Raw genomic sequence first — 27,968 nt, 5'->3', positions numbered from 1 at the left:
CACTTAACTGCAAGTGGTTATATGTTTGAGAGACCTGACAGTGGAGCCTCAGCCTCGCTTGCGATCACTTGGATCAGGACTACAGCAAAAGAGATGCATCTCGTTACTGCTCCTATAATGCACCATTTATGCATCCTCATTTATATTTCTCTGACAGCCGTCATAGGTAAGTCAGTTCATTTGAGTATCAATAATAGGATAATAACTGTATAGACTGAGATTCAGGCATTGACAGAATCAATGAATACCCAGCTTCTATGAATAATGTGCACTTCATTCTCATTAGTGAAAAGTGAGGAAGTTGAATCAAACTGTTAATGGATGGCACTTAAAGTCTTTACAGCTTATTTGTGATTACATACACAGATGGTTTGAATTGCCTGTGAATGTCTGCTAAATAATATATATGAATTTCCCTCCTGTGTATAATGGTGCCATTGACACACAGTATTACATTATAATTGTTTTGCATTAGTCCATTAAGTATGACATCTCCCTCGAAATAGTGTTTTAAACATTAAGGTAACAGTAATTATGATTCTGAATATGAGTAGCATACAATTAATCCTGTATTAACCCATTTGGATAATAATTATATCTGTTACCTATATGGTTTCGGCGGCAGGTAGCTTAGTGGGTAAGAGCGTTGTGCCAGTAACCGAAAGGTCGCTGGTTCTAATCCCCGAGCCGACTAGGTGAAAAATCTGTCGATGTGCCCTTAAGCAAGGCACTTAACCCTAATTGCTCCTGTAAGTCGCTCTGGATAAGAGCGTCTGCTAAATGACTTAAATGTAAATGTTTCTCATCATTATTGTATGAGTACTGAATGTTAGTTTATGCATGGTACCATAGAGGGTATAATGCAAAAAAATGATTAGTATTCTGTTCATCATATATATTATTATTATTATATCTCCCATAGTAGATGACAATCATAACTAGCCTAGTGTATGTTTAAATCCAATTCATTTAACTAAACTCAGAAGCACATTCATTATTAAAAACAAACAGGAAAAAACAATATCTCCTGAGAACGACGGTGTGGATGGAAGGTGATGAGGAAATGTCATCAGTGTGATGCCACACAGCATTCCTGAATACATTAGAATACATTTATCTTCCTGTGTACTCTAGTGGTTCACCCAAGCAGCAGGTGGGTGGGGAGTTTCACAGTGTGAATACATGCAAACAGCCACTTGTTGCAATGTTTGCTTTTTGTACCAATTCGTTTTCTATATCTGTTTTGTTTGGATTCCCCTAGTTGTGCATTTTGCAGTGATTGTTTGCAGAATGTGAAATAGTGTTAAACATGGAATGACTTGCTGTTTTTTTATTTTAAGAAAGGCACTAATGTAAGATCCACATTTAGTAACTGCACTGAACGGAAGCAATGTATGATTGAAAGAACCACATGTTTATGGAAATTAAACAGTTGAATGAGTTGGGGTGGTATCCCACTGGGCACACCATGTCATTTCAACGTGGATAATTGGGTAATATTTGAGATTACAACCTACAATCAGTGGCCAGTTTGTTAGGTACACGAAAATGGTTCGCTCTCACAGACAGTGAGTCATGTGGCCGTAGCTTGCTATATAAAGCAGGCAGACAGGCATGGAGGCATTCAGTTACTGTTCGATTGAACGTTAGAATGGGCAAAATGAGTGACCTAAGTGACTTTGAGCATGGTATGATCGTCGGTGCCAGGCACGCCAGTTCCAGTTTCTCAGAAACGGCTGGCCTGGGCTTTTCACGCAGACAGCAGCAATCATGTGAGTGAAAACAGCTCGTTGATGAGAGGTCGAAGGAGAATGGCAAGAATCGTGCAAGCTAACAGGCGGGCCCCAAATAGGAAAATAACGGCGCAGTACAACAATGGTGTGCAGAACGGCATCTCGGAACGCACAACTCGTCGGTCCTTGTCACGGATGGGCTATTGCAGCAGACGACCACACCGGGTTCCACTCCTATCAGCTAAAAACAAGAAGAAGCGGCTCCAGTGGGCACGCGATCACCATCACTGGACAATTGAAGAGTGGAAAAACATTGCCTGGTCCAACAAATCCCAGTTCTTGAATCATCATGCTGATGGCAGTGTCAGGATTTGGCATAAGCAGCATGAGTCCATGGCCCCATCCTGCCTGGTGTAAATGGTACATGCTGGTGGCGGTGGTGTAATGGTGTAGGGAATGTTTTCCTGGCACACGTTATGTCCCTTGATACCAATTGAGCAACGTTTCCATGCCCTGAACAATTCAGGCTGTTCTGGAGGCAAAGGGGGGTCCGACCCGGTACTGGATGGGTGTACCTAATAAACCGGCCACTGAGTGTATAATTCATTCACTTAAAAAGACAGCCAAAGTTAGTTGAATTTTCAATGTGTTATCATTATGCTTTCAACCATCTAAAAGCCCAACCAAATTCCAATGGAAAAACAATGTCTGATATGTTGCTTATTTATACAACAGATTAATGTGTTATCACTGTGCTTCATCTAATAGCAGAACCAAATGACCTGGATTGCAGTTGAGATTACGTTAAACGTACATGGTGCAAGTGATCAATGCCATTCGAGATTCTGCTCAGATTATTACAGCAATTGTGAAGATCTCCCCAGTCCTGCGATGACCTATGCATGCTATCTTGAACATGCACACTTCATAAGATTACATAAGAAGAAATGTATAGTTACAGTAACCTCAAAATGTGGACCTGGATGTGGTACTCATTTTATGGTTGAATGTTACATTAGTTTAAAAGCCTTAACTTTAGGCTATATACTGTATTACAAAAGTAATATTGAATTGCATTTGATTGATAATGCAGCCAAATATCCACATTTGAAGGAGATTTAACTTCTGCTTGGATAGTTCCATTTCTGCCACTGACTTAGTCTGGCTTTAATTCCACTTTGTCTACAAATTAATAATATATATTTTGGATTCACATCTCCATCTCAAACAAAAATCTAAGTTAAATAATAGGACAAAATCAAATCCAATTGTAAATGTTTGATTTCATTTAGGCCTAAATCCAACATATCAATTATTAATTCAGTCAGTGGCACAGATGGAACTATCCAAGCATTAGATACATCTCCTTCAAATGTTGGTATTTGGTTGCATTGACAACTAAACACAATTCAATATTTAAGCGATAATGCCAGAGAAGCCGGTGTTTGGAGGATATATTGGCACGGGTGTGATTTCGTCGAGGGCCGGCAAACTGTGCCAATATATCCTCCAAACACCGGCTTCGAGGGCATTATCACTTTTATACAACGGATTACCATATTCAAATAATGATTTACATATTTTCATTAAAGACTTTATTTTTATTAATTTATTCATACTATTTCATCCTTCCTCAAGATATAGTCCCGACACAAATCTAGGGTTGCTACCCAAGCCTGCTGGTCGTTAATTCTATCGGTTCGGTTGCCAGAGACGCGACCAAGTCGTTCAGTCTTTTTGTTCTGGATCTATGGCCAGTCATTAGTTCTAAATGTTCTATTGGGGCGGCAGGTAGCTTAGTGGTTAAGAGCGTTGTGCCAATAACCGAAAGGTCGCTGGTTCTAATCCCCAAGCTGACTAGGTGAAAAATCTGTCGATGTGCCCTTGAGCAAGGCACTTAAACCTAATTGCTCCTGTAAGTCGCTCTGGATAAGAGTGTCTGCTAAATGACTAAAATGTAATACTGGCTGGCAATGTTCTTATCCCTTGCTTTCTAGCTAGCTAACGTACAGTCACGTCAAACAGTGCAGCCAGAAAACGACAAAGTAGCTGCATTTATTTAAGCTGTTTTCTAGTGACATTTATTTGTATACATCCATATCAATGCTAACGAAGGCGCAATTTCACCTGGCATAGAAAATGTGCTCTCTCATCAGGACACTGTTGTTCAGAGGAGCTAGCCAACAACACAGCTAACACAATCACTTCAAACGGAAGCTGGAAAGACCACAAACTAGCTTTGTTTCGTTTGACCTGTTTTCTATTGATATTTATTTGTATACATTACAGGTCAAAAGTTTTAGAACACCTACTCATTCAAGGGTTTTTCTTTATTTTTACTATTTTCTACATTGTAGAATAATAGTGAAGACATCAAAACTATGAAATAACACATATGGAATCATGTAGTAAACAAAAAAGTGTTAAACAAATCAAAATATATTTTATATTTGAGATTCTTCAAATAGCCACCCTTGAAGACAGCTTTGCACACTCTTGGCATTCTCTCAACCAGCTTCACCTGGAATGCTTTCCCAACAGTCTTGAAGGAGTTCCCACATATGCTGAGCACTCGTTGGATGCTTTTCCTTTACTCTGCGGTCCGACTCATCCCAAACCATCTCAATTTGGTTGAGGTCGGGGGATTGTGGAGGCCAGGTCATCTGATGCAGCACTCCATCACTCTCCTTCTTGGTAAAATAGCCCTTACACAGCCTGGAGGTGTGTTGGGTCATTGTCCTGTTGAAAAACAAATGATAGTCCCACTAAGCCCAAACCAGATGATATGGCATATAGCTGCACAATGCTGTGGTAGCCATGCTAGTTAAGTGTGCCTTGAATTCTAAATAAATACAGAGAGTGTCACCAGCAAAGCACCCCCACACCATAACACCTCCTCCTCCATGCTTTACGGCGGGAACTACACATGCAGAGATCATCCGTTCACCCACACCGTGTCTCACAAGAACGCGGCGGTTAGAACCAAAAATATCCAATTTGGACTCCAGACCAAAGGACACATTTCCACCGGTCTAATGTCCATTGCTCATGTTTCTCGGCCCAAGCAAGTCTCTTCTTCTTATTGGTGTCCTTTAGTAGTGGTTTCTTGTCAGCAATTCGACCATGAAGGCCTGATTCACACAGTCTCCTCTTAACAGTTGATGTTGAGATGTGTCTGTTACTTGAACTCTGTGAAGCATTTATTTGGGCTGCAATTTCTGAGGCTGGTAACTCTAATGAACTTATCCTCTGCAGCAGAGGTAACTCTGGGTCTTCCATTCCTGTGGTGGTCTTCATGAGAGCCATTTTCATCATAGTGCTTGATGGTTTTTGCGACTGCCTTGAAGAAACTTTCAAAGTTCTTGAAATATTCCGTATTGACTGACCTTCATGTCTTAAAGTAATGATGGACTGTCATTTCTCTTTGCTTATTTGAGCTGTTCTTGCCGTAATATGGACTTGGTCTTTTACCAAATAGGGCTATCTTCTGTATACCCCCCCCCCCCTCACAACACAACTGATTGGCTCAAACGCATTAAGAAGGAAATAAATTCCACAAATTAACCTTTAAGAAGGCACACCTGTTAATTGAAATGCATTCCAGGTGACTACCTTGTGAAGCTGGTTGAGATAATGCCAAGAGCGTGCAAAGCTGTCATCAAGACAAAGGGTGGCTATTTGAAGAATCTCAAATATAAAATATATTTTGATTTGTTTAACACTTTTTGTGTTACTACATAATTCCATATGTGTTATTTCATAGTTTTGATGTCTTCACTATTATTCTACAATGTAGAAAATAGTAAAAATAAAGAAAACTTTGCTGGGAGACCAAAGGGTAGCTGTAGATTGATAAATTTTCCGGTAAGGAGGTTCTGCCCAGCCTTTTTTTGTCTGATAGTGGATATAATATTGAAGATCTGATGTTTTAAATGTACAAATTCCACATTTTATACAAGGTTTGTCTATATTGAAATTTGGTTAGCATGATGACATAATCCTGTGGTTGAAATTTCACCCTAAAAACAACCAATCCAATCTACTTTTTTCAAATCCAATGTATATTCCACGTAGATTCCATGCACAATAGGTTGATGAATTATGTTGAAACAACTTTGATTCAACCACTTTGTGCCAAGTGCGATGTTGCTTGTGATTATGCAGAGCATCACATGTCTGAAATGAAATGTACAGTAGTAAAATGATGTGAAATTCTCTAATGGCTTAATTCCCTTGGGTATCTCAGTTCTACAAATACAAACAATTGAACTGTAAAGTGAACTTTTATAATGTTTTTTAAATGTTTTATATACACATGAAATGTGGCAAACTGTTGTAATAATTTAGAACACAAACATCCATTCCACCCCCGGAGCTGTTCCACTGCCGCTATGGGGAATGTGGGGGAATGTAGGGGAACCTGCGTGACGTCTTGAGGCTGTGAGGTCACACGAGTGGTGGCAGATCAGTCAGAGTTCAGAGTACAGCTTCCATCAGTCATGTGACCTGACAGCATCACGAACTCAGACATCTTGAAAAGAAGGCAAAACTATAATCACAGATGTCATGTACCATCTATTCTTTCAAAGGTCTTTGCTGTTGGACTGTCTACTTGTTATATATCAAAAAGCTTGTTCATTTGTTTTTATTTCATCACTGTATTTAACCATAGTTAATAAATGTCATGCATAATTTAGAATAAATCTATGGTCTCTATATGAAATATGACAGTGACAAATAGGTGCACTTAAATGTTTCCTGATACCTCCAGGCCCTATACAAAGCCATTGTGCTCATACAATGTTTTCAGTTTTTCATCAATTGTCTTAATTTCTCTGTATTTCCTATGTCAAATTAAATCTTACAGGTTATTTTACAACTATGCAGAGTTCCACATAAAGATTAAAATATATATATATATATATATAGAGAGAGAGAGAAAGAGAGAGAAATAGTGACACAAGGAATAAATACACAGTGAATAACAAATAATAATAACGAGTAACAATACTTTTCCCACACTTTGTTGTGTTACAGCCTGAATTAAAAAATGGATTCAATTGAGAGTGTCACGACTTCTGCCGAAGTTGGTGCCTCTCCTTGTTCGGGCGGCGTTCGGCGGTCGTCGTCACCGGCTTTCTAGCTGCCACCGATCTAAGTTTCTTTTTCCATTTGGTTTGTCTTGATTGTACACACCTGGTTCCCATTACATTATATTATTTCCCTATTTAACCCTCTGGTTCCCACATGGTTTTGTGCGTGTTTGTTCTTTGTTTTGTGTCTAAGACTTATGTGAGCTGGTGTGTTTTCCCTGCGTGGAAATTAGTGTTGTTTATTTTTCGAGTAAAGTACGTTGTTTACTCAGTTCTGTGTCCTGCGCTTGACTCCGTCCTACCGCTGCACATTGACACATGACAGAGAGTTTGTGTCACTGGCCTACACACAATACCCCATAATGTCAAAGTGGAATTATGTTTTTACTAATTACTTACAAATGAAAAGTTGAAATATCTGGAGGCAATAAGTATTCAACCCTTTTTTATGGCAAGCCTAAATAAGTTCAGGAGTAAAAATCATGTTTACCATGATTTTTGAATGACTACCTCATCTCTGTACCTACAATTATCTGTAAGGTCCCTCAGTCGAGCAGGGATTTCAAACACAGATTCAACCACAAAGGCCAGGGAGGTTTTCCAATGCTTAGCAAAGATGGGCACCTATTGGTAAATGGGTAAAAATAACAAAAGCAGACAGTGAATATACCTTTGAGCATGGTGAAGTTATTAATTACACTTTGGATGGAATATCAATACACCCAGTCACTACAAAGATTCAGGCATCCTTCCTAACTCAGTTGCCGGAGAGGAAGGAAACCGCTCAGGGATTTCACCATGAGGCCAATGGTGACTTTAAACCAGTTACAGAGTTTAATGATCGTGATAGGAGAAAACTGAGGATGAATCAACAACATTGTTTACTCCACAATACTAACCTAAATGACAGAGTGAAAAGAAGGAAGCCTGTACACAATACAAATATTCCAAAACATGCATCCTGTTTGCAATAAGGCACTAAAGTAAAACTGCAAAAAATTATGTTTGGGGCAAATCCAACACAACATATCACTGAGTACCACTTTTCATATTTTCAAGCTTGTCATCGGCAAGGACTAGTGAGTTTTTCAGGATAAAAAGAAACGGAATAGAACTAAACCCAGGCAAAATCCTAGCAGAAAACCTGGTTCAGTCTGCTTTCCAACATATACTGGGAGACAAATTCACCTTTCAGCAGGACAATAACCTAAAAAACCAGGCCAAACATACACTGGAGTGGCTTACCAATACGACATTGAATGTTCTTGAGTGGCCTAGTTAAAGTTTTGACTTAAATCTGCTTGAAAATCTATGGCAAGACTTGAAAATGGCTGTCTAGCAATGATCAACAACCAACTTGGCAATTTCTAAAATAATTGTACAAATATTGTACAATCCAGGTATGTAAAGCTCTTAGAGATTTACCCAGAAAGTCTCACAAATGTAATCGATGCCAAAGGTGATTCTAACATGTATTGACTCAGGGGTGTGAATACTTATGTAAGTGAGATATTTCTGTATTTCATTTTCAATACATTTGCAAAAATTTGTAAAAACATGTTTTCACTTTGTCATTATGGGATATTGTGTATCGATGTGTGATAAAAAAAAATCACTTTAATACATTTTGAATTCAGGCTGTAACACAACAAAATGTGGAGGGGTAAATTGACTAGGCAACAAGATAGATAATAGACAGTAGCAGCAGCGCATGTGGTGAGTGTGAAAGTGTGTGTGTGAGTGTGCGTGTGTGTGTGCGTGTGTGTGAGTGTGTGAGTGAGTGTGTGGCGTCAGTATGCTTGTATGCGCATGTTGTGTGTGGGCATATGTAGTGTGTATGTGTGTATGTACAGTACATACAGTGGGAAGAACAAGTATTTGATACACTGCCGATTTTGCAGGTTTTCCTACTTACAAAGCATGTAGAGGTCTGTAATTTTTATCATAGGTACACTTCAACTGTGAGAGACAAAAATCCAGAAAATCACATTGTATGATTTTTAAGTAATTAATTTGCATTTTATTGCATGACATAAGTATTTGATCACCTACCAACCAGTAAGAATTCCAGCTCTCACAGACCTGTTAGTTTTTCTTTAAGAAGCCCTCCTGTTCTCCACTCATTACCTGTATTAACTGCACCTGTTTGAACTCGTTATCTGTATAAAAGACACCTGTCCACACACTCAATCAAACAGACTCCAACCTCTCCACAATGACCAAGACCAGAGAGCTGTGTAAGGACATCAGGGATAACATTGTAGATAGCACAAGGCTGGGATGGGCTACAGGACAATAGGCAAGCAGCTTGGTGAGAAGGTGTGGTGTCGAGAAAACTATGCTGAGATGCTGTGAGAACAAGAATTCCGCAACACTGTCCTTTGATTATAAAGGTTTATTATATCAAAGTATTCCAGCGTCAATTTACAGATATCTGCAGACATCTGGAGAACAACGACCCAAAATAATATGTTGTTCTGTCCTCCTTTGTTTTAACCGCAGTATTTATATCCTATGCCCTATGTAACATAATATGGGTGTTTTCCCTACAGAACAATCCCAGGAGGCCACCTAACAGACTTCCTCGGCTTTAGGGTGCCCCTATAGAACTACTCCCCAGATGCTCCCTTTAACCCCCCCCGTTGTCCTAGGGTCAAAATGACCCGCCACTGTGTTGAACCAACTTTATTTAATTTTTATATTTTTGGGATCATTTGTGAGAAGGAGTCAGTGAGACTTTAAAGAAAGTATCACTGCCTCCTTCCCACAAATGATCCAAAAAATATAAAAATTAAATAAAGTTGGTTCAACACAGTGGCGGGTCATTTTGACCCTAGGACAACAGGAGGGTTAAGCTGAGTCAACATCCTCTAAAACCATTTGAAACCATTAGCAAAGTCATAAATTCCTCAGATACCACATATTTCCCCCCTTCGAGACGAATTAAGTCTCGAAAACAAAAAGAATAGGTTTATGACAAATAACAATTTTTCTCTTATTGAGTAACTTTTAACAATAAACCAAAACAATTTTTTCTATGGAGTGTAAATAAATTTCTATGAAATATGAACAAATCTCTATGGAGTGTAAATACATTTATATGAAATATGAACAAATCTCTATGGAGTGTGAGAGCGAAAAACCTGTCTGGCAGCTTTCTTTCCAAATATCCATCAATCAATCAAGACAGTAAAATTCTCTCATGGCCCCTCTGCCCCAGGCAACCACTTAAGTACTCCAGATCAATTCATACATCTTTATCAATGCATTTTAAACTATGATGCAATTTGAATACACATGAAAGCCTCAGCAAACAAAATACAATCAAAAATGTCCACATTCAGGCTGGTCAACGCATCGGACCCTCCTGTGGATTCTCTCTATCCCTGCCTAGACCCAATATCCCTAAGCATCCACGAAATAAACAAAAACATCTGAGATCCCCACATGTACCCAATAACAGCAAATATCATTCTACAAAAATTAATACAGAAAGAATAAGACACAAATTATGTATTACACATGCAAATATGTCTATATATCATTGCAGACACTGGAATGTAGTCCACTACACTTCATCTCCTCAGCAGTGTCGACTTCCAATGCATCTTCGATGATGGAATCTGAACCTTTCCACACCTTCCTTGTTCCACTTCCTCCAGTCCCTTCATATTGTCCCTTCATATTGCCCCTTCATATTGTCCCTTCATATTGTCCATGTTTGAGTATTTGAATCCCCTCTACACATTCCCCCATATGCTTCTGGAAGAAAAGAAAAGACCAAACAGTATCTTTTGCAAAACAACACATTCAAATTAAAACATCAATATCAACTAAAAATATAAAAATGATATATAAAATGAATCACATACCATTTCCCCCGTTTGATTCATCACAAAATACAAAAATCATCATAATATTTAAACCCATGTGAAAAATGATCGGATATTCAAAATGGATATCTATCTATCAATACTCCTTTGAGTCTTGACAGAAGGTTAAACCCTCTTATCGTTTCATTTGCAAAACCCTTCAAATTATAGGTAATATTATCTATGTTATCTCCCCAAAATTTTACACCATACCATGGAAAAAATCCCAGTCCCCACTTCTCTCCTAGACTTATCCTCCAATGGTAGGCTTCCCAGACTATTAAACTTCTCTCTTTCAGAATCAGATTTATCTCTTTCCCCGAGCTTCCCCTCTTTTAATTTTTAAAACCTCATATGGAAGCTTCAACTTCAACATGTAACAACATCCTAGCCATCCATAGGGTAAGAATATATTCTCTCACCACAAACCCCAGATGTTTCTAAAATCCCCAATAGTCACATTATCAGGCAAAAGCTGATCTTTCACCATCAATGTCCTGCTCTTCTTACTAACTGGAATATAAAAAGTTACATTATATTTCTCATTACTAACCTTATGTTCATGCTTACCCAAAGTCATCACATAATCATCACAATCTGATATTCCCATAAACATACCCTTTCCATCATATTTTTTATTAGAACAAAAACAGCTTTTAGCCCTCACTGGTTTCACCTCCAATTCTTCGTGAAGCGCTGTTAACTGATTTTCCTTCCTATCTAACAAATTCATATAGGTTAATTCACTTAACCAATAACACTTAAACCTAGGCCTAAACAAATGTTTCCACAACTACATTATTTTATCTCTTAATGATTGTTGCTGATACAACAGCCATTATAAAGCATAAGATTGACACGTACTTGATAGAGGTTTAGCTACCGTCTCTAAGATAGAACCCCATGTGCCTGGTGCTGGAATTCTCAACAGGCATGGACCCTCAAGATTCCTTACTGATCTTACAGAATGAGTTAACTCCTTGAACTAAAGATTCCTACCTGCCCATCCATCTTTAATTTACAAACAGAAAAATCAAATCCATATGCCTTCCATTTAGTTTCTCTCTTTCCTAACGAACAGTATTGATCAGATATATCTTCTTGTCTTCTATTAAAATCAAACAACTCATCCTGTACCTCCATGATAGTATTCTGCACTCTTTCAGATGAATCTACATCATTCTCTACTACCATCTGCTCTCCTATCTCAACACTATCCTTACTACCATTGACAGCACTCTCCATCCGTATCATAAACTCCTGAGTCACTCTTGCTACATCCTTTAGTTTCAGGAAAGTTGTTGTTGGTGTCTGTGTCATATTTCCTACATTTGTTATTGCCGTCCTACCATTAATCTCTTTCAAAGTTGCTATTAAAATAGTTGCTTTAGTTGATGTATTAACACTCTTAACTATTTCCAGTGGGAAAGTTACAGATATCCTCTGTGTATTATTTACTGTTGGAGTGGCTACTGTAATATACTTCTCCTGAACTCCTTTGGTGACTGTGGAAGCTTCAACAGACTTCAAATCTTCCATCATAAGCGTCACCTTACGAGTTACATAGCCTTTTAACCAATAATTCTTAGCCGGAACAAATTTTAATGTTTGCACTAAATAAGTACACATATATTCACCCTGATCTTTCCATGTAACATTACGCAAAATAAGTGAGCAATCACTCATAACCCTCTTCCACTTCATATCGTTGTACAAAATATACTTCCTTTCACTAGGTGAAACAGCTTCTACTTCTTATCCTCATAACAACACTTCTTCTCCATAATTATCTCTCCACATGAGAGGAATCTCACCTCTACACATTCCTTCTCTCACATCTACAAGGAAGATGAGCTGTACCACCCATCCTAACCCTAATGACAGTCTTTTCCTCTAAAATTGGTGCTGGAGCAATTGGCTCCCTTGTAATCAAATGTGATTTATTTATAGCTTTAATAACTGTCAATGTTGAAAGAGTTGAATTGCTTCTCACTGTTGTTTTAATAGACTGAAGTGTTGATGTCATTGTTGTTGATTCATCCATTTTCCCCAAAGCTTTGAACTCTTTCCTTGTATTTCCATCTATCACCACTAGTGTCACTACATTAACTCTCAGTCCCAACTCTAATCCCTCACTTTCAAACTGTTAATTATAAAAAATACATTCATAATCACCTTGATCCCCCTGCTGGGAATTGTAGATACTACAATCACCCTCAATCTTCTCTTATCATTCAGCAACGCATACTTTCTCAATGCAACTGCTCCTAACAGATCTAAACTCCTACCATATCTATCTTCCCACTGAACTCTAAATTTCCCTTCACCACTGTTCTCTCTCTCTCTTCCTACTAACATTGAAGCTTAGCTGACTGTCCTAGAGTTACTTCAATTATAGTTTTCATAACTTTTTAGTCTGACTTTTCCCCCAAATTTTTCAAAAACCATTTCACTGATTTATCCACAAATTCCTTTCCCACTAATTTTAGGATATTTGATCCGGAAGTCCCCACCTGCTTATGACTTCTTTACACAAAAACTTGGCAAACGACTGAGCATCTTTTAGCTTAGTTTGAAATCTTATTCCCCTCTTGGTGTAGGAATGTAACCAAGAATAACAGTCACCCCCTTTTAAACATCACTTTTCAGACAGATTGTCCTCCTTCCTATGATATAGTCAATCTTTTCAATCAAATATGGTTCCCAAAAACCCTACTCCTTTGTAATCTTTCTCCTAATCTCCCCCCTTGCAACATTAGCTAACCCCTAGCTTCCTAAATCATCAGGTCCAGAGGCGCTACTATCAACCCCTCATGGTTTCTCCCAAAATAACAAACATTCTTACTCTGAGGATTTTTCTATTGTCTTCAAAACACCTGCTTTTGAAAGTCCTTCAATTTCTGGTTCAATCCCTTGGATTGCTTAATCTTTCAATGGATACTGATTCTTCCAAGGAGGTCTGCCTCCTCGTCGAAGTTCAACTTTCACCTCAATTGGGCTGATTTCACAAATCCAATATCAGTACTACTTTGATATCACAAACATTCTTGAACTTTTTGCAACATCTCCTCTTTAATAGATTCTCAATCCATCTTCACACTTCAAACAGATTCATTTGTCATCCGTACAGCTTATGACTCTCCTTGTCCTTGAGCCAAAATCATCATTTTCAGAAATCGCTGATCTTCACTCCTCCAAATCCCCCAATTCTCTTCCATCATTAACAATTGGTAAACCTTTTCCTTTGGCACTTCTACCAGACAGCCGTCTGGTGTACATCTTATTGTACCGTTCAACTTACACAATGCATCTCTTCCCAACAATACAATAGGTGTATGTTCTGATACCAGTATGGGTATTGTAATTTTCTAATATTCATAGCAGAGCTCAATTGGTTCCTTAAGAGTAATCAACTGTTTTACTCCCTCAAATCCCTATCCTAATTAGTTGATTTTACATAGTGAGATGTGTAACCTCTTCAGGCTGAACACAGATAAAAGCAGTTCCGCTATCCATCATCACTTCCCATAGTCCGTTGTTTATTTTCACTTCAATTTGTTGGATCTTTTTTCCCTAAACTGGTGCTACCAGCTGACACCCCCCTTTCGGATCTTCTAGGCACCCCTAGAATCCTTGCTCCTTGCCCCTATAAGGGTTCACCTGTCCTCCAGATGATCTTCACTTGCTCCTGTATCTTCCTCTGAAATTCCCTCTTGTGTTTCCTTCTGGCCCATTACTCTCACAGCAAAGTCACCAACCTGTCCACACTCATAACACACTTCTCAAGATTGCTGGAAGTATGGCTTAAATCTTCCTCCTCTTCCTCTTTCTAAGCATTCTCGACCTCTTCCTCTCCAATTCTTTGTCTTTCCAGAAACTGTCTATGGATATGAAACAACTTGTACCACTAGTTGTGGCTGGTACAATTGCATTTGACCTTGTTCAGTTGAAGCTGTGGCAGTGATTGTTGATTTGGTGCACACTGATTCTTCATAACCAAAGCTTTTCTTCTCCTTCTTATTCTCCCCCCAGTTGTATTTCATCAAGTTTTCTGAGAGTTTCTTGGTCCTGTTCTTTCTTGTTGTTGACATATCGGTATTCTTCAAAGGCGTATATTCTATGTTCTGTCCTCGAAATATCATCTTGCATCATCTTCTTACTTGTGCTCTCTTTCCTTGGCCTCAATGTATTATTCTTCTCCAATTCTTGGGACCCTTTTCTCAGCAGTTTTTTCTTCTGTATCTTCAGCTTCTTGAGTTGTTGTTCCAGTTCTCTTACTTCTTCTAAATTATTCGCTTTATCCAGGCATAATACGCATCGGTCTATATCTCTTTCTATTTCTTCTGTGCTAGTCATTGTAGGATAAAATCCTCTTGAATATGAAGCACCTTTAATCTCCAAATCTTCATTGCTTTCTCCATCTTCACTTTCCTCAGAGATCGAATCTCTAGTATCCTTCTTCTTTCTCCAACTTCCATCACCCCTTCTTTCCTCTCTTGCCAACTTCCTTCTAATCACAGAGTCATATCCACCCATGATCTCTTCTCAATCACTCTGATCATCATCATCATCATCATCATCTTCTTCATCTTCAAGTTCCATCTTCCTGAACCTCACGCCACCCTTAGTTTCCAGACATCTCGTTTTCTTCCTACTTTTGGAGTTTTGGATTCATCTTTATCGTTGTTTCTGCTTGTCCTCTCTCTATTATTCAATCACTTTCATCATGTTGATGACGTCAGGGTTAAGAATCCCTTCCACTAGCTATGGTTGTTCAATGTCAAGCCAACGTTTATTCCCTTTCCAGATAACCTTGCAATACCATTAACTAGAGGATTACTATTTTCTACTACATCAACAGGAGTAATTACTTTCATAGTTTTTATGTCCTTTTTCCCCCTTGTAACAACTCTTTTATATTCCTTTATTGTAAATTATTTCATTATTTTAGACTATATAGCTTATAGTTCCCTCTTTTTTTTTCTTCCCAAATTAATTAATTAATCAATTAATTTATTCATTTATTCATTTTATTTTATTTTACCTAATTATTGATTAGTGGCAATCTTACCACATCCGATCAGGAAAGTAAATGAAAGTAGTCAACTTCAGAGCAATCCAAAAAATAAAGACCTCTAATCCAGCAACACTACAGCACTCACAGCCCCATTGCTTAATAAGCACCCAATTACCTTAATTTTACAGAATAATGTCAGTACTCGATTCCCCCTCATCTCTAATCAAACCCACTCATGCACAAAAACTCCAAAATGCAATTCCTAATTACATCAATTGATCAGTCTGTTGCCAAGTCCTTGTCAAATTGTCATAACATCAAATATGCTAGGCACCCAAAATATCCTCTATGGGAAGGTATGTTTTGTAAATAGAACAGTACTAGCCTTGATTTGACTTGATCCGTTGCAGCACACTCTGTCGCATGATGCACTCGTCAGCACTTCCTCACTCTCTCTGTCTCCTCCTTCCTATCGTCTCTCATATGACAGAATAACAAAGGACAGACAAGAATTTAGTATTTTATGCACTCACTGAGTTATTTCAACCATTCAATACTCCTCTGTTCACATTCGCGCTAAGAAATAAGCAAACAACTTAACTCAGGAATAGTATAAATAGCTCAATAAGATTTTATTTTATTTATTTTTAATCCGTCAACATATCTCTAGTTTATCAATTCGATAGGTCTCAAGAAAACAGTTTCATCGCTAAACAACAGCCGATTTAACAAACAGAACATTCTATTCGTGTTCAAATCTCCCCCACTCCCTGTCTGTCTGCTCTGCTCTGAGACTGCGTCTCCCAGCAACTCAGTGCAGGCAGAGGAGTGGCACATTTGCCCTACGTAACTCTAAACTCATAAAATCACACGCATGCGTAGTTCATACACCAATACGATTTCAGAGTGGAGGGAGCTCTCTCCCAGCTAAACAACAGAAAGTAGACACACCAACTTTACCTCCGTTCTTCATGAGGCAAACAGTAACATTTAACAGAGCTCACAAACCAACATAAAACATTGAACACAAATCCTACTTTGAAGTTTCTTAACTTCCCTTTATCCTAATCTGCAGATTTATAGTGATTTTCTTATCCATTACAAAACATCTCTATACACTATTAAAAACTCCTCCCTGTAGGCTCATGATATTCTAATAGTTAGTAAACGTTCTCTTTTTATAGAGAGTCATGACATTTTTAACCTTAACGTCCAAGGGGGCTCACATATAGTTAACAACCACCAACGTTCTCACCCACGGAGACTCATAAGATCTCCAACACAAATCCCATCCCAACATGAGTCGACACACAGCTCAGACACAACAGAGACGTCTCCACTCCACCATTTTTCTCTCTCCCATACACACACATACATACACAGTTTAAGAGGCTTGTCCCATTCCTATGGACCTCTAAGGTAGTATTCTACCTCCAATGCGCCGTATAGTTCCATTGTTCCTAAATTTCTGCTACCACGAGTTCGCGGACATTTCGATGAGCGGTCACATCAAACATATAATTTTTCAATCATAAATTGAGCGGTAACTTGCAACCGAATATATATACCACAACCTCAAGTCCCCGGGACTTACCTAAATACACCTAACGTGCTGTTAGGATTTTTCGGCCCATCCTAATGATCGCCTCGTTAGAGGGCTTTCCTAGATTCACAATGTCCTAATTTGTATACATTTACCTTAGTTCCTGGCATTTCCTTCATTGTACAGTGGGGAAAAAAAGTATTTAGTCAGCCACCAATTGTGCAAGTTCTCCCACTTAAAAAGATGAGAGAGGCCTGTAATTTTCATCATAGGTACACGTCAACTATGACAGACAAAATGAGGAAAACAATTCCAGAAAATCACATTGTAGGATTTTTAATGAATTTATTTGCAGATTATGGTGGAAAATAAGTATTTGGTCAATAACAAAAGTTTCTCAATACTTTGTTATATACCCTTTGTTGGCAATGACACAGGTCAAACGTTTTCTGTAAGTCTTCACAAGGTTTTCACACACTGTTGCTGGTATTTTGGCCCATTCCTCCATGCAGATCTCCTCTAGAGCAGTGATGTTTTGGGGCTGTCGCTGGGCAACACAGACTTTCAACTCCCTCCAAAGATTTTCTATGGGGTTGATATCTGGAGACTGGCTAGGCCACTCCAGGACCTTGCAATGCTTCTTAAGAAGCCACTCCTTCGTTGCCCGGGCGTTGTGTTTGGGATCATTGTCATGCTGAAAGACCCAGCCACGTTTCATCTTCAATGCCCTTGCTGTTGGAAGGAGGTTTACACTCAAAATCTCACGATACATGGCCCCATTCATTCTTTCCTTTACACGGATCAGTCGTCCTGGTCCCTTTGCAGAAAAACAGCCCCAAAGCATGATGTTTCCACCCCCATGCTTCACAGTAGGTATGGTGTTCTTTGGATGCAACTCAGCATTCTTTGTCCTCCAAACACGACGAGTTGAGTTTTTACCAAAAAGTTCTATTTTGGTTTCATCTGACCATATGACATTCTCCCCAATCCTCTTCTGGATCATCCAAATGCACTCTAGCAAACTTCAGACGGGCCTGGACATGTACTGGCTTAAACAGGGGGACACGTCTGGCACTGCAGGATTTGAGTCCCTGGTGGCGTAGTGTGTTACTGATGGTAGGCTTTGTTACTTTGGTCCCAGCTCTCTGCAGGTCATTCACTAGGTCCCCCCCATGTGGTTCTGGGATTTTTGCTCACCGTTCTTGTGATCATTTTGACCCCACGGGGTGAGATCTTGCGTGGAGCCCCAGATCGAGGGAGATTATCAGTGGTCTTGTATGTCTTCCATTTCCTAATAATTGCTCCCACAGTTGATTTCTTCAAACCAAGCTGCTTACCTATTGCAGATTCAGTCTTCCCAGCCTGGTGCAGGTCTACAATTTTGTTTCTGGTGTTCTTTGACAGCTCTTTGGTCTTGGCCATAGTGGAGTTTGGAGTGTGACTGTTTGAGGTTGTGGACAGGTGTCTTTTATACTGATAACAAGTTCAAACAGGTGCCATTAATACAGGTAACGAGTGGAGGACAGAGGAGCCTCTTAAAGAAGAAGTTAAGGGTCTGTGAGAGCCAGAAATCTTGCTTGTTTGTAGGTGACCAAATACTTATTTTCCACCATAATTTGCAAATAAATTCATTAAAAATCCTACAATGTGATTTTCTGGATTTTTTTTCCTCAATTTGTCTGTCATAGTTGACGTTTACCTATGATGAAAATTACAGGCCTCTCTCATCCTTTTAAGTGGGAGAACTTGCACAATTCGTGGCTGACTAAATACTTTTTTTCCCCACTGTATTCTTTTTGAATTTTATTCAAGCAAAATATCCCTATAGACACTCCCCCCTGTTTGCGTTGCTTTCAACACAAACAAATTTTGAACGGACTCCTATCCCACAGCAAATAACAGCAAAGCACACACGCAAGTTCTTAACGGTGCATTCATTCAACGCACACACACAGACACATGAACTGACCAGTGCTCAAAGTAGTGAGAAAACTCACCCTTAGCTGCCGGACTCTGGAGCGAGAGTCAGATCGGCGCCCATGAATGGAACGCTGAGAAAAGACGCAACACGACCTAAATACCTCGTCGCCATTTTGTGGTGTCGAGAAAACTATGCTGAGATGCTGTGAGAACAAGAATTCCGCTGACACTGTCCTTTGATTATAAAGGTTTATTATATCAAAGTATTCCAGCGTCAATTTACAGATATCTGCAGACATCTGGAGAACAATGACCCAAAATTATAATGTTGTTCTGTCCTCCTTTGTTTTAACCATGGTATTTATATCCTATGCCCTATGTAACATAATATGGGTGTTTTTCCTACAGACCAATCCCAGGAGGCCACCTAACAGACTTCCTCGGCTTTAGGGTGCCCCTATAGAACTACTCCCCAGATGCTCCCTTTAAGCTGAGTCAACATCCTCTAAAACCATTTGAAACCATTAGCAAAGTCATAAATTCCTCAGATACCACAAAGGCAACAACTGTTGGCGCAATTATTAGAAAATGGAAGAAGTTCAAGATGACGGTCAATCACCCTCGGTCTGGGGCTCCATGCAAGATCTCACCTCGTGGGGCATCAATGATCATGAGGAAGGTGAGGGATCAGCCCAGAACTACACGGCAGGACCTGGTCAATGACCTGAAGAGAGCTGGGACCACAGTCTCAAAGAAAACCATTAGTAACACACTACGCCGTCATGGATTAAAATCCTGCAGCGCACGCAAGGTCCCCCTGCTCAAGCCAGCGCATGTCCAGGCCCGTCTGAAGTTTGCCAATGACCATCTGGATGATCCAGAGGAGGAATGGGAGAAGGTCATGTGGTCTGATGAGACAAAAATAGAGCTTTTTGGTCTAAACTCCACTCGCCGTGTTTGGAGGAAGAAGAAGGATGAGTACAACCCCAAGAACACCATCCCAACCGTGAAGCATGGAGGTGGAAACGTCATTCTTTGGGGATGCTTTTCTGCAAAGGGGACAGGACGACTGCACCATATTGAGGAGAGGATGGATGGGGCCATGTATCGAGAGATCTTGGCCAACACCTCCTTCCCTCAGTAAGAGCATTGAAGATGGGTCGTGGTTGGGTCTTCCAGCATGACAACGACCCGAAACACACAGCCAGGGCCACTAAGGAGTGGCTCCGTAAGAAGCATCTCAAGGTCCTGGAGTGGCCTAGCCAGTTTCCAGACCTGAACCCAATAGAAAATCTTTGGAGGGAGCTGAAAGTCCGTATTGCCCAGCGACAGCCCCGAAACCTGAAGGATCTGGAGATGGTCTGTATGGAGGAGTGGGCCAAAATCCCTGTTGCAGTGTGTGCAAACCTGGTCAAGACCTACGTATGATCTCTGTAATTGCAAACAAAGGTTTCTGTACCAAATATTAAGTTCTGCTTTTCTGATGTATCAAATACTTATGTCATGCAATAAAATGCAAATTAATTACTTTAAAATCATACAATGTGATTTTCTGGATTTTTGTATTAGATTCCGTCTCTCACAGTTGAAGTGTACCTATGATAAAAATTACAGACCTCTACATGCTTTGTAAGTAGGAAAACCTGCAAAATCGGCAGTGTATCAAATACTTTTTCTCCCCACTGTATGTGTTGGGGTGTCAGTGTACAGCGCCTTGCAAAAGTATTCATCCCCCTTGGCGTTTTTCCTTTTTTGTTGCATTACAACCTGTAATTTAAATAGATTTTTATTTGGATTTCATGCAATGGACATACACAAAATAGTCCAAATTGGTGAAGTGAAATTTAAAAAATTACTTGTTAAAAAAAATTCAAAAAAATAAATAACGGAAAAGTGGTGCGTGCATATGTATTCACCCCCTTTGTTATGAAGCCCCTAAATAAGATCTGGTGCAACCAATTACCTTCAGAAGTCACATAATTAGTTAAATAAAGTCCACCTGTGTGCAATCTAAGTGTCACATGATCTGTCACATGATCTCAGTATATATACACCTGTTCTGAAAGGCCCCAGAGTCTGCAACACCACTAAGCAAGGGGAACCACCAAGCAAGCGGCACCATGAAGACAAGGGAGCTCTCCAAACAGGTCAAGGACAAAGTTGTGGAGAAGTACAGATCAGAGTTGGGTTCTAAAAGACTATCCAAAATTTTGAACATCCCACGGAGCACCATTAAATCCATTATTAAAAAATGGAAAGAATATGGCAACACAACAAACCTGCCAATAGAGGGCCGTCCACCAAAACTCACGGACCAGGCAAGGAGGGCATTAATCAGAGAGGCAACAAAGATAGCAAAGATAACCCTGAAGGAGCTGCAAAGCTCCACAGCGGAGATTGGAGTATCTGTTCACAGGACCACTTTAAGCCGTACACTCCACAGAGCTGGGCTTTACAGAAGAGTGGCCAGAAAAAAGCCATTGCTTAAAGAAAAAAATAAGCAAACACGTTTGGTGTTCGCCAAAAGGCATGTGGGAAACTCCCCAAACATATGGAAGAAGGTACTCTGGTCAGATGAGACTACAATTGAGCTTTTTGGCCATCAAGGAAAACGCTATGTCTGGCGCAAACCCAACTCCTCTCATCACCCCGGGAACACCATTCCCACAGTGAAGCATGGTGGTGGCAGCATCATGCTGTGGGGATGTTTTTCATCAGTAGGGACTGGGAAACTGGTCAGAATTGAAGGAATGATGGATGGCGCTAAATACAGGGACATTCTTGAGGGAAACCTGTTTCAGTCTTCCAGAGATTTGAGACTGGGACGGAGGTTCACCTTCCAGCAGGACAATGACCCTAAGCATACTGCTAAAGCAACACTTGAGTGGTTTAAGGGGAAACATTTAAATGTCTTGGAAAGGCCTAGTCAAAGCCCAGACCTCAATCCAATTTAGAATCTGTGGTATGACTTAAAGATTGCTGTATGCCAGCGGAACCCATCCAACTTGAAGGAGCTGGAGCAGTTTTGCCTAGAAGAATGGGCATAAATCCCAGTGGCTAGATGTGCCAAGTTTATAGAGACATACCCCAAGAGACTTGCAGCCGTAATTGCTGCAAAAGGTGGCATAGTTATACACGCTCAAGTTTTCTGTTTTCTTGTCTTATTTCTTGTTTGTTTCACACACAAAAAATATTTTGCATCTTCAAAGTGGTAGGCATGTTGTGTAAATCAAATGATACAACCCCCCCCCCCCCAAAAAAAAAAAAATCAATTTTAATTCCAGGTTGTAAGGCAACAAAATAGAAAAAATGCCAAGGGGGGTGAATACTTCCACAAGCCACTGAAAGTATGTGTGAGTGTGTGGGTAGAGTCCATTATGTGTGCATAGAAGAATTAGTGCAAGAAAGGGTCAATGCAGATAGTCCAGGTAGCCATTTGATTAGCTATTTAGCAGTCTTGTTTAGCAGTATTATGGCTTGGGGGTAGAAGCTGTTCAGGGTCCTGTTGGTTCCAGACTTGGTGTACTGGTACCGCTTGCCATGCGGTATTAGAGAGATCAGTCTAGCGCTTGGGTGTCTGGAGTCTTTGACAATTTTCTGGGCCTTCCTCTGACACCGCCTAGTATCGCCTATGACTTCATTATCTTGTTTTTGATTACTTCTATCCATTGATACTCGAAATACGGCCATGCTCTCTGAAATAAGAAATAAGAAAGTATTTTAACGTAGTTTTGGATTGAATCAGATATGTTTTAGTGTCTCCTTTAGAATCATCCACAGACATCAGCCTCTATCCTGGTGCTGATGTCTGCTCACTGGGCCAGTTCCCCTGTGGCAACCTGTCTGTGTGCCTGCCCCAGCTCTACCACTGCAATGGGGTCCAGGACTGTGCTAACGGAGCTGATGAGGAGAACTGTGGTGAGTCTTGAACCACAGCAGTTACAGGAGGGTAAACAGATGGTTAGTGTGCAGTGTCTGGTCGTTGAAGTGGGAGGGAGGGCAGTGGTGGTGGAAATAAGATAGCATTTAGAATACTAATTTCTGCTTCAATGAATCTGCACTGAGATATTCATCAAGCAATTTGTCACAGTCACACAAAATATGAACAAACATGTTGATAACTTCACACAATTAAGTTCCGCACAAAGATATACAAATGCACAAAAATAAAACATGTCTCTATCGTCTTTCCCTGTACAGTGGACAACAGCGGCTGGCCACATCTTTTTGATGCCTTTATGAAGAAAAATGTTGAAGAGTCGAAGGAATGCAGTGAGTATAAAATATATTTTCAGAAGCAAATGCACTGCTTTACATTAATAATACGTTAACTAAAGCTGAAGTAAAGCAAAAACGTAATCAACCCATTTGAAATATGAAATCATACATTGAGGTCATCCATTCATATCCTTCTGTTACTGTGAATAGTATAAATCATTTGAGCAATTACAAGAAACTTCTTGGAATTCTATCAAACAATAATTACAGGAAATGGTATGTGGGGCATCTGCGTGTGTGCATGTTTCTTCTGTGCTTCTCTCCTGCAGTGTTGGACGTGTTCCCAGAGGTATGTTTCTGTGAGGCCGGGAGAGTAAATTGTAACAAAAAGGGACTACTCAGCGTCCCAGCTGTGTCTTCCAATATAACAGCTCTGTGAGTATACTGGATTCCTACCCTTGGGAAGTCTAACACTAGAACACAGTTATTGGTATTGGGATGGCTAGAGTAGATTGTATTGTAACATCTGGACAAAATGTGTACATCTATGATGGTGTCGTGGCAGTCAAACTAGCAGCTATCTCTACCCTCAGTGAGCTGAACAGCAACCAGATAACAGCTCTCCAACCAGACCAGTTCATCCGCTACAGACACCTTGAGAGACTGTGAGTGTGAACCCCTCTTTTGACCGTTCCTTCTTTCTCTGCACTTGAATCTATTTAAAGGTCCTGTACAGTCAAAAACATGTTTTTCTTCAAATCCAATGATATTGGGATGAAACCAGATCAACAAAGTATGAAAAATTATTGTTGCTGGTACATACAGTGAGGGAAAAAAGTATTTGATCTCCTGCTGATTTTGTACGTTTGCCCACTGACAAAGAAATGATCAGTCTATAATTTTAATGGTAGGTTTATTTGCACAGTGAGAGACAGAATAACAACAAAAAAATCCAGAAAAACGCATGTCAAAAATTGTATGAATTGATTTGCATTTTAATGAGGGAAATAAGTATTTGACCCCCTCTCAATCAGAAAAATGTCTGGCTCCCAGGTGTCTTTTATACAGGTAACGAGCTGAGATTAGGAGCACACTCTTAAAGGGAGTGCTCCTAATCTCAGCTTGTTACCTGTATAAAAGACACCTGTCCACAGAAGCAATCAATCACATTCCAAACTCTCCACCATGGCCAAGACCAAAGAGCTCTCCAAGGATGTCAGGGACAAGATTGTAGACCTACACAAGGCTGGAATGGGCTACAAGACCATCGCCAAGCAGCTTGGTGAGAAGGTGACAACAGTTGGTGCGATTATTCACAAATGGAAGAAACACAAAATAACTGTCAATCTCCCTCGGCCTGGGGCTCCATGCAAGACCTCGTGGAGTTGCAATGATCATGAGAACGGTGAGGAATCAGCCCAGAACTACACGGGAGGATCTTGTTAATGATCTCAAGGCAGCTGGGACCATGGTCACCAAGAAAACAATTGGTAACACACTATGCCATGAAGGACTGAAATCCTGCAGCGCCCGCAAGGTCCCGCTGCTCAAGAAAGCACATATACATGCCCGTCTGAAGTTTGCCAATGAACATCTGAATGATTCAGAGGAGAACTGGGTGAAAGTGTTGTGGTCAGATGAGACCAAAATCGAGCTCTTTGGCATCAACTCAACTCGCCGTGTTTGGAGGAGGAGGAATGCTGCCTATGACCCCAAGAACACCAACCGTCAAATATGGAGGTGGAAACATTATGCTTTGGGGGTGCTTTTCTGCTAAGGGGACAGGACAACTTCACCGCATCAACAGGGCCATGTACCGTCAAATCTTGGGTGAGAACCTCCTTCCCTCAGCCAGGGCATTGAAAATGGGTCGTGGATGGGTATTCCAGCATGACAATGACCCAAAACACACGGCCAAGGCAACAAGGGAGTGGCTCAAGAAGAAGCACATTAAGGTCCTGGAGTGGCCTAGCCAGTCTCCAAACCTTAATCCCATAGAAAATCTGTGGAGGGAGCTGAAGGTTCGAGGTACCAAACGTCAGCCTCGAAACCTTAATGACTTGGAGAAGATCTGCAAGTACTAAGTCTTGTTTTGCAGAGGGGTCAAATAATTATTTCCCTCAATAAAATGCAAATCAATTTATAACATTTTTGACATGCATTCTTCTGGATTTTTTTGTTGTTATTCTGTCTCTCACTGTTCAAATAAACCTACCATTAAAATTATAGACTGACCATTTCTTTGTCAGTGGGCAAACGCACAAAATCAGCAGGGCATCAAATACTTTTTCCCTCACTGTAGGTAAAATTTGATTATTGATTATTGGGCAGGTTAGCGTTTTTCGTCATTAATCTTATTAAGTCATCATCTCATCTCTATAGAGCTGCTGCCTATGCTTTCTGAAAAAATAGTTATTCAAAGTAAATAAGGCATACTTTTATGACTACTGAATGCTAACTATCAATCAGTTAGATCATGTATTTTCAGGTAGAGATACCTCACGAAGCAACTGCTTTCAATCCCTCTCAATCTGTAGGCCGTCATTATAAATAAAAATGTGTTCTTAACTGACTTGCCTAGTTAAATAAAGGTAAAATACAAATACAAATCTTACCTTCTCTCTTCTCTCCATCTTCATGTCTGCCCCACACAGACTGGACAAATAGGCGCGCAATGGATTATAGTCATATAGTTAATTACCACATTTTCTGCACTAAACTATGTAGAATGTTGGCCTGTTGGAAACTAAAACGTCCTACTCTAGAGCACAGTTTGGGCTTGATCTGATTAATCTCTAGAGAAACTGTGCATTGAGCTCACAGAAGAAACCAGAACGAAATGGAATTCAAATAATTTGGTAAATTAGTTGTTTAAAAAACGAAAAATGACATTTTGGTTCATCGCTCAGCACTACCTCCTGGACAAGACTCGTGACAATAAATGTTAATTATTGGGGATGTATGCGACAACACATTTAGCCAGTCATTTTAATATACCAACGGTAACGTCTTATTCTCTTACCAAACATAAATAAGTACCGCTTTGTAACCTTCATCGCAGAAGGCGTGTTCGCAGAGGGGCGTGGTTTACATAGCTAGCTAGTCTACTGGTGCCAACATTTGACTGCAGGGTGTAATATAAATATAATTATAGATTTCCCCTATTCGTGTGTGGCAAAGATACTTATAGTTTTTCCCTTTTGTCTGTGTCTGGTGTTAGCTAGTTACTGGCTAGCTAGGTCTTCATCCATCCTGCATGGGAAAATGAAGGCTATGACTCTGTTCCGAACTCCCACCCAGTTGTCATGTCAACACACCTGTCAGTGCCTCTGCGAACCGCAACAGATGAGATATGTCAAACCGGACATGTATAATTTATGAAGTGAACCCAGACCTTTCCCTGTCCAGTTTCAACTGAAATTGTCCAACATGAACCGAGCTAGATAGCTAGGTAGCTTGATATAACAGTGCTGGCAGTTTCATTTTGGATATACATTTTACTGCCAGAATTTTGTATATATCGATGCTGTTACAATAACCAAATAACCAAATAATTTGTGAAACCATGATGTGATGTATGACAGGATTAGATGTTGCATGCATTATCAATCTTGTTTGCTTGAGATGATCGCACTGCAACATTGTGTCTAAGTTGCTTGACATAGATAGGTGTTTCAAAGAACTGTCAGTCAAGGTGAGCTCCCCACCCACTCAGCCTATTAGCTTCCCACCCACTCAGCCTGGTCCTTCAGGTTGGTCCTTCAGCTTTACTGATAGTTAAATATGAGAGATAATGTACATTTTCTCCAATTCTGAGCATTTTAAATGGGAACAAATATTGATATTTTACTTGGGAAATAGGATGACTGTTCAGGACCTTGAAATGCATGCAATTCAAGTTGTATGTCTAATGTTAATTAAAAAAATCACAAAGAGGGGTTAAAACCCTGGACAATAAAATGCCACACCAAAAAATGTGTTTAAAAAAAAATATATATATCATTCAGTAAATGTTTCTATTCATCCATACTTATGAAAAGGCAGGATGTAGCCGTACCTTTACCTTCAATAGCCACTTCTGTTGAAGGTTAACATGTTTTGTGGAATGTCCTACATAAATAATTGTCCAGATTGTCCAGTCTCTCTATGTTACACCATAAACAGAGAGGACTGCATCCACCAACAATGTGTGGCCTCGAATGGTACAGTATCTCCATTCAACTGAATGATAAAGCCATTGTTTTTGGAAAGTTGTTAATTAAGAAAGTTGTGTTTGTCACATACTAACATACTCCTCAATATAATTATCCTCGCTCTGACGATCGTCATGTAGTTTTGTCTCATTATTGATGAGATCTTATTTTCTTCCTCATTATACCAGGGCTTTCTCATTAAAACCTTTTAATATGTTTCTGTTCCACAGACACTTGGAAGACAACAGGATCAAAAGTATCGCCAAGCAGGCATTCTCAGGACTCTACTCACTAAGAAGACTGTAAGTCCAAATTCATTATGGGCCACAGTCTGACCGGCGGTAACATGTGCACATCCCTTCATCACCACAAATCGTTG

At 39.8% G+C, this 27,968-nt stretch overlaps 1 protein-coding gene across 1 annotated transcript; it reads left to right on the top strand.

Annotated features, from left to right (window-relative positions):
* The first annotated feature begins 21 nt into the window (after nt 1-21).
* On the top strand, nt 22-27,895 carry LOC121574190 (relaxin receptor 1-like). Its single transcript, XM_041886829.1, has 6 exons — nt 22-166; nt 22,935-23,096; nt 23,379-23,450; nt 23,726-23,831; nt 23,990-24,061; nt 27,820-27,895. The coding sequence occupies exons 1-6, from the start codon at nt 22-24 to the stop codon at nt 27,893-27,895; spliced, it is 633 nt and encodes a 210-aa protein (XP_041742763.1).
* The last annotated feature ends 73 nt before the right edge of the window (nt 27,896-27,968 follow it).

Source organism: Coregonus clupeaformis, chromosome 9 (assembly GCF_020615455.1).
Source record: "Coregonus clupeaformis isolate EN_2021a chromosome 9, ASM2061545v1, whole genome shotgun sequence".
NCBI lineage: Eukaryota > Metazoa > Chordata > Actinopteri > Salmoniformes > Salmonidae > Coregonus > Coregonus clupeaformis.
The sequence above is the reverse complement of the archived record's forward strand: the minus strand, read 5'-3'. Positions and strand labels throughout refer to the sequence as shown.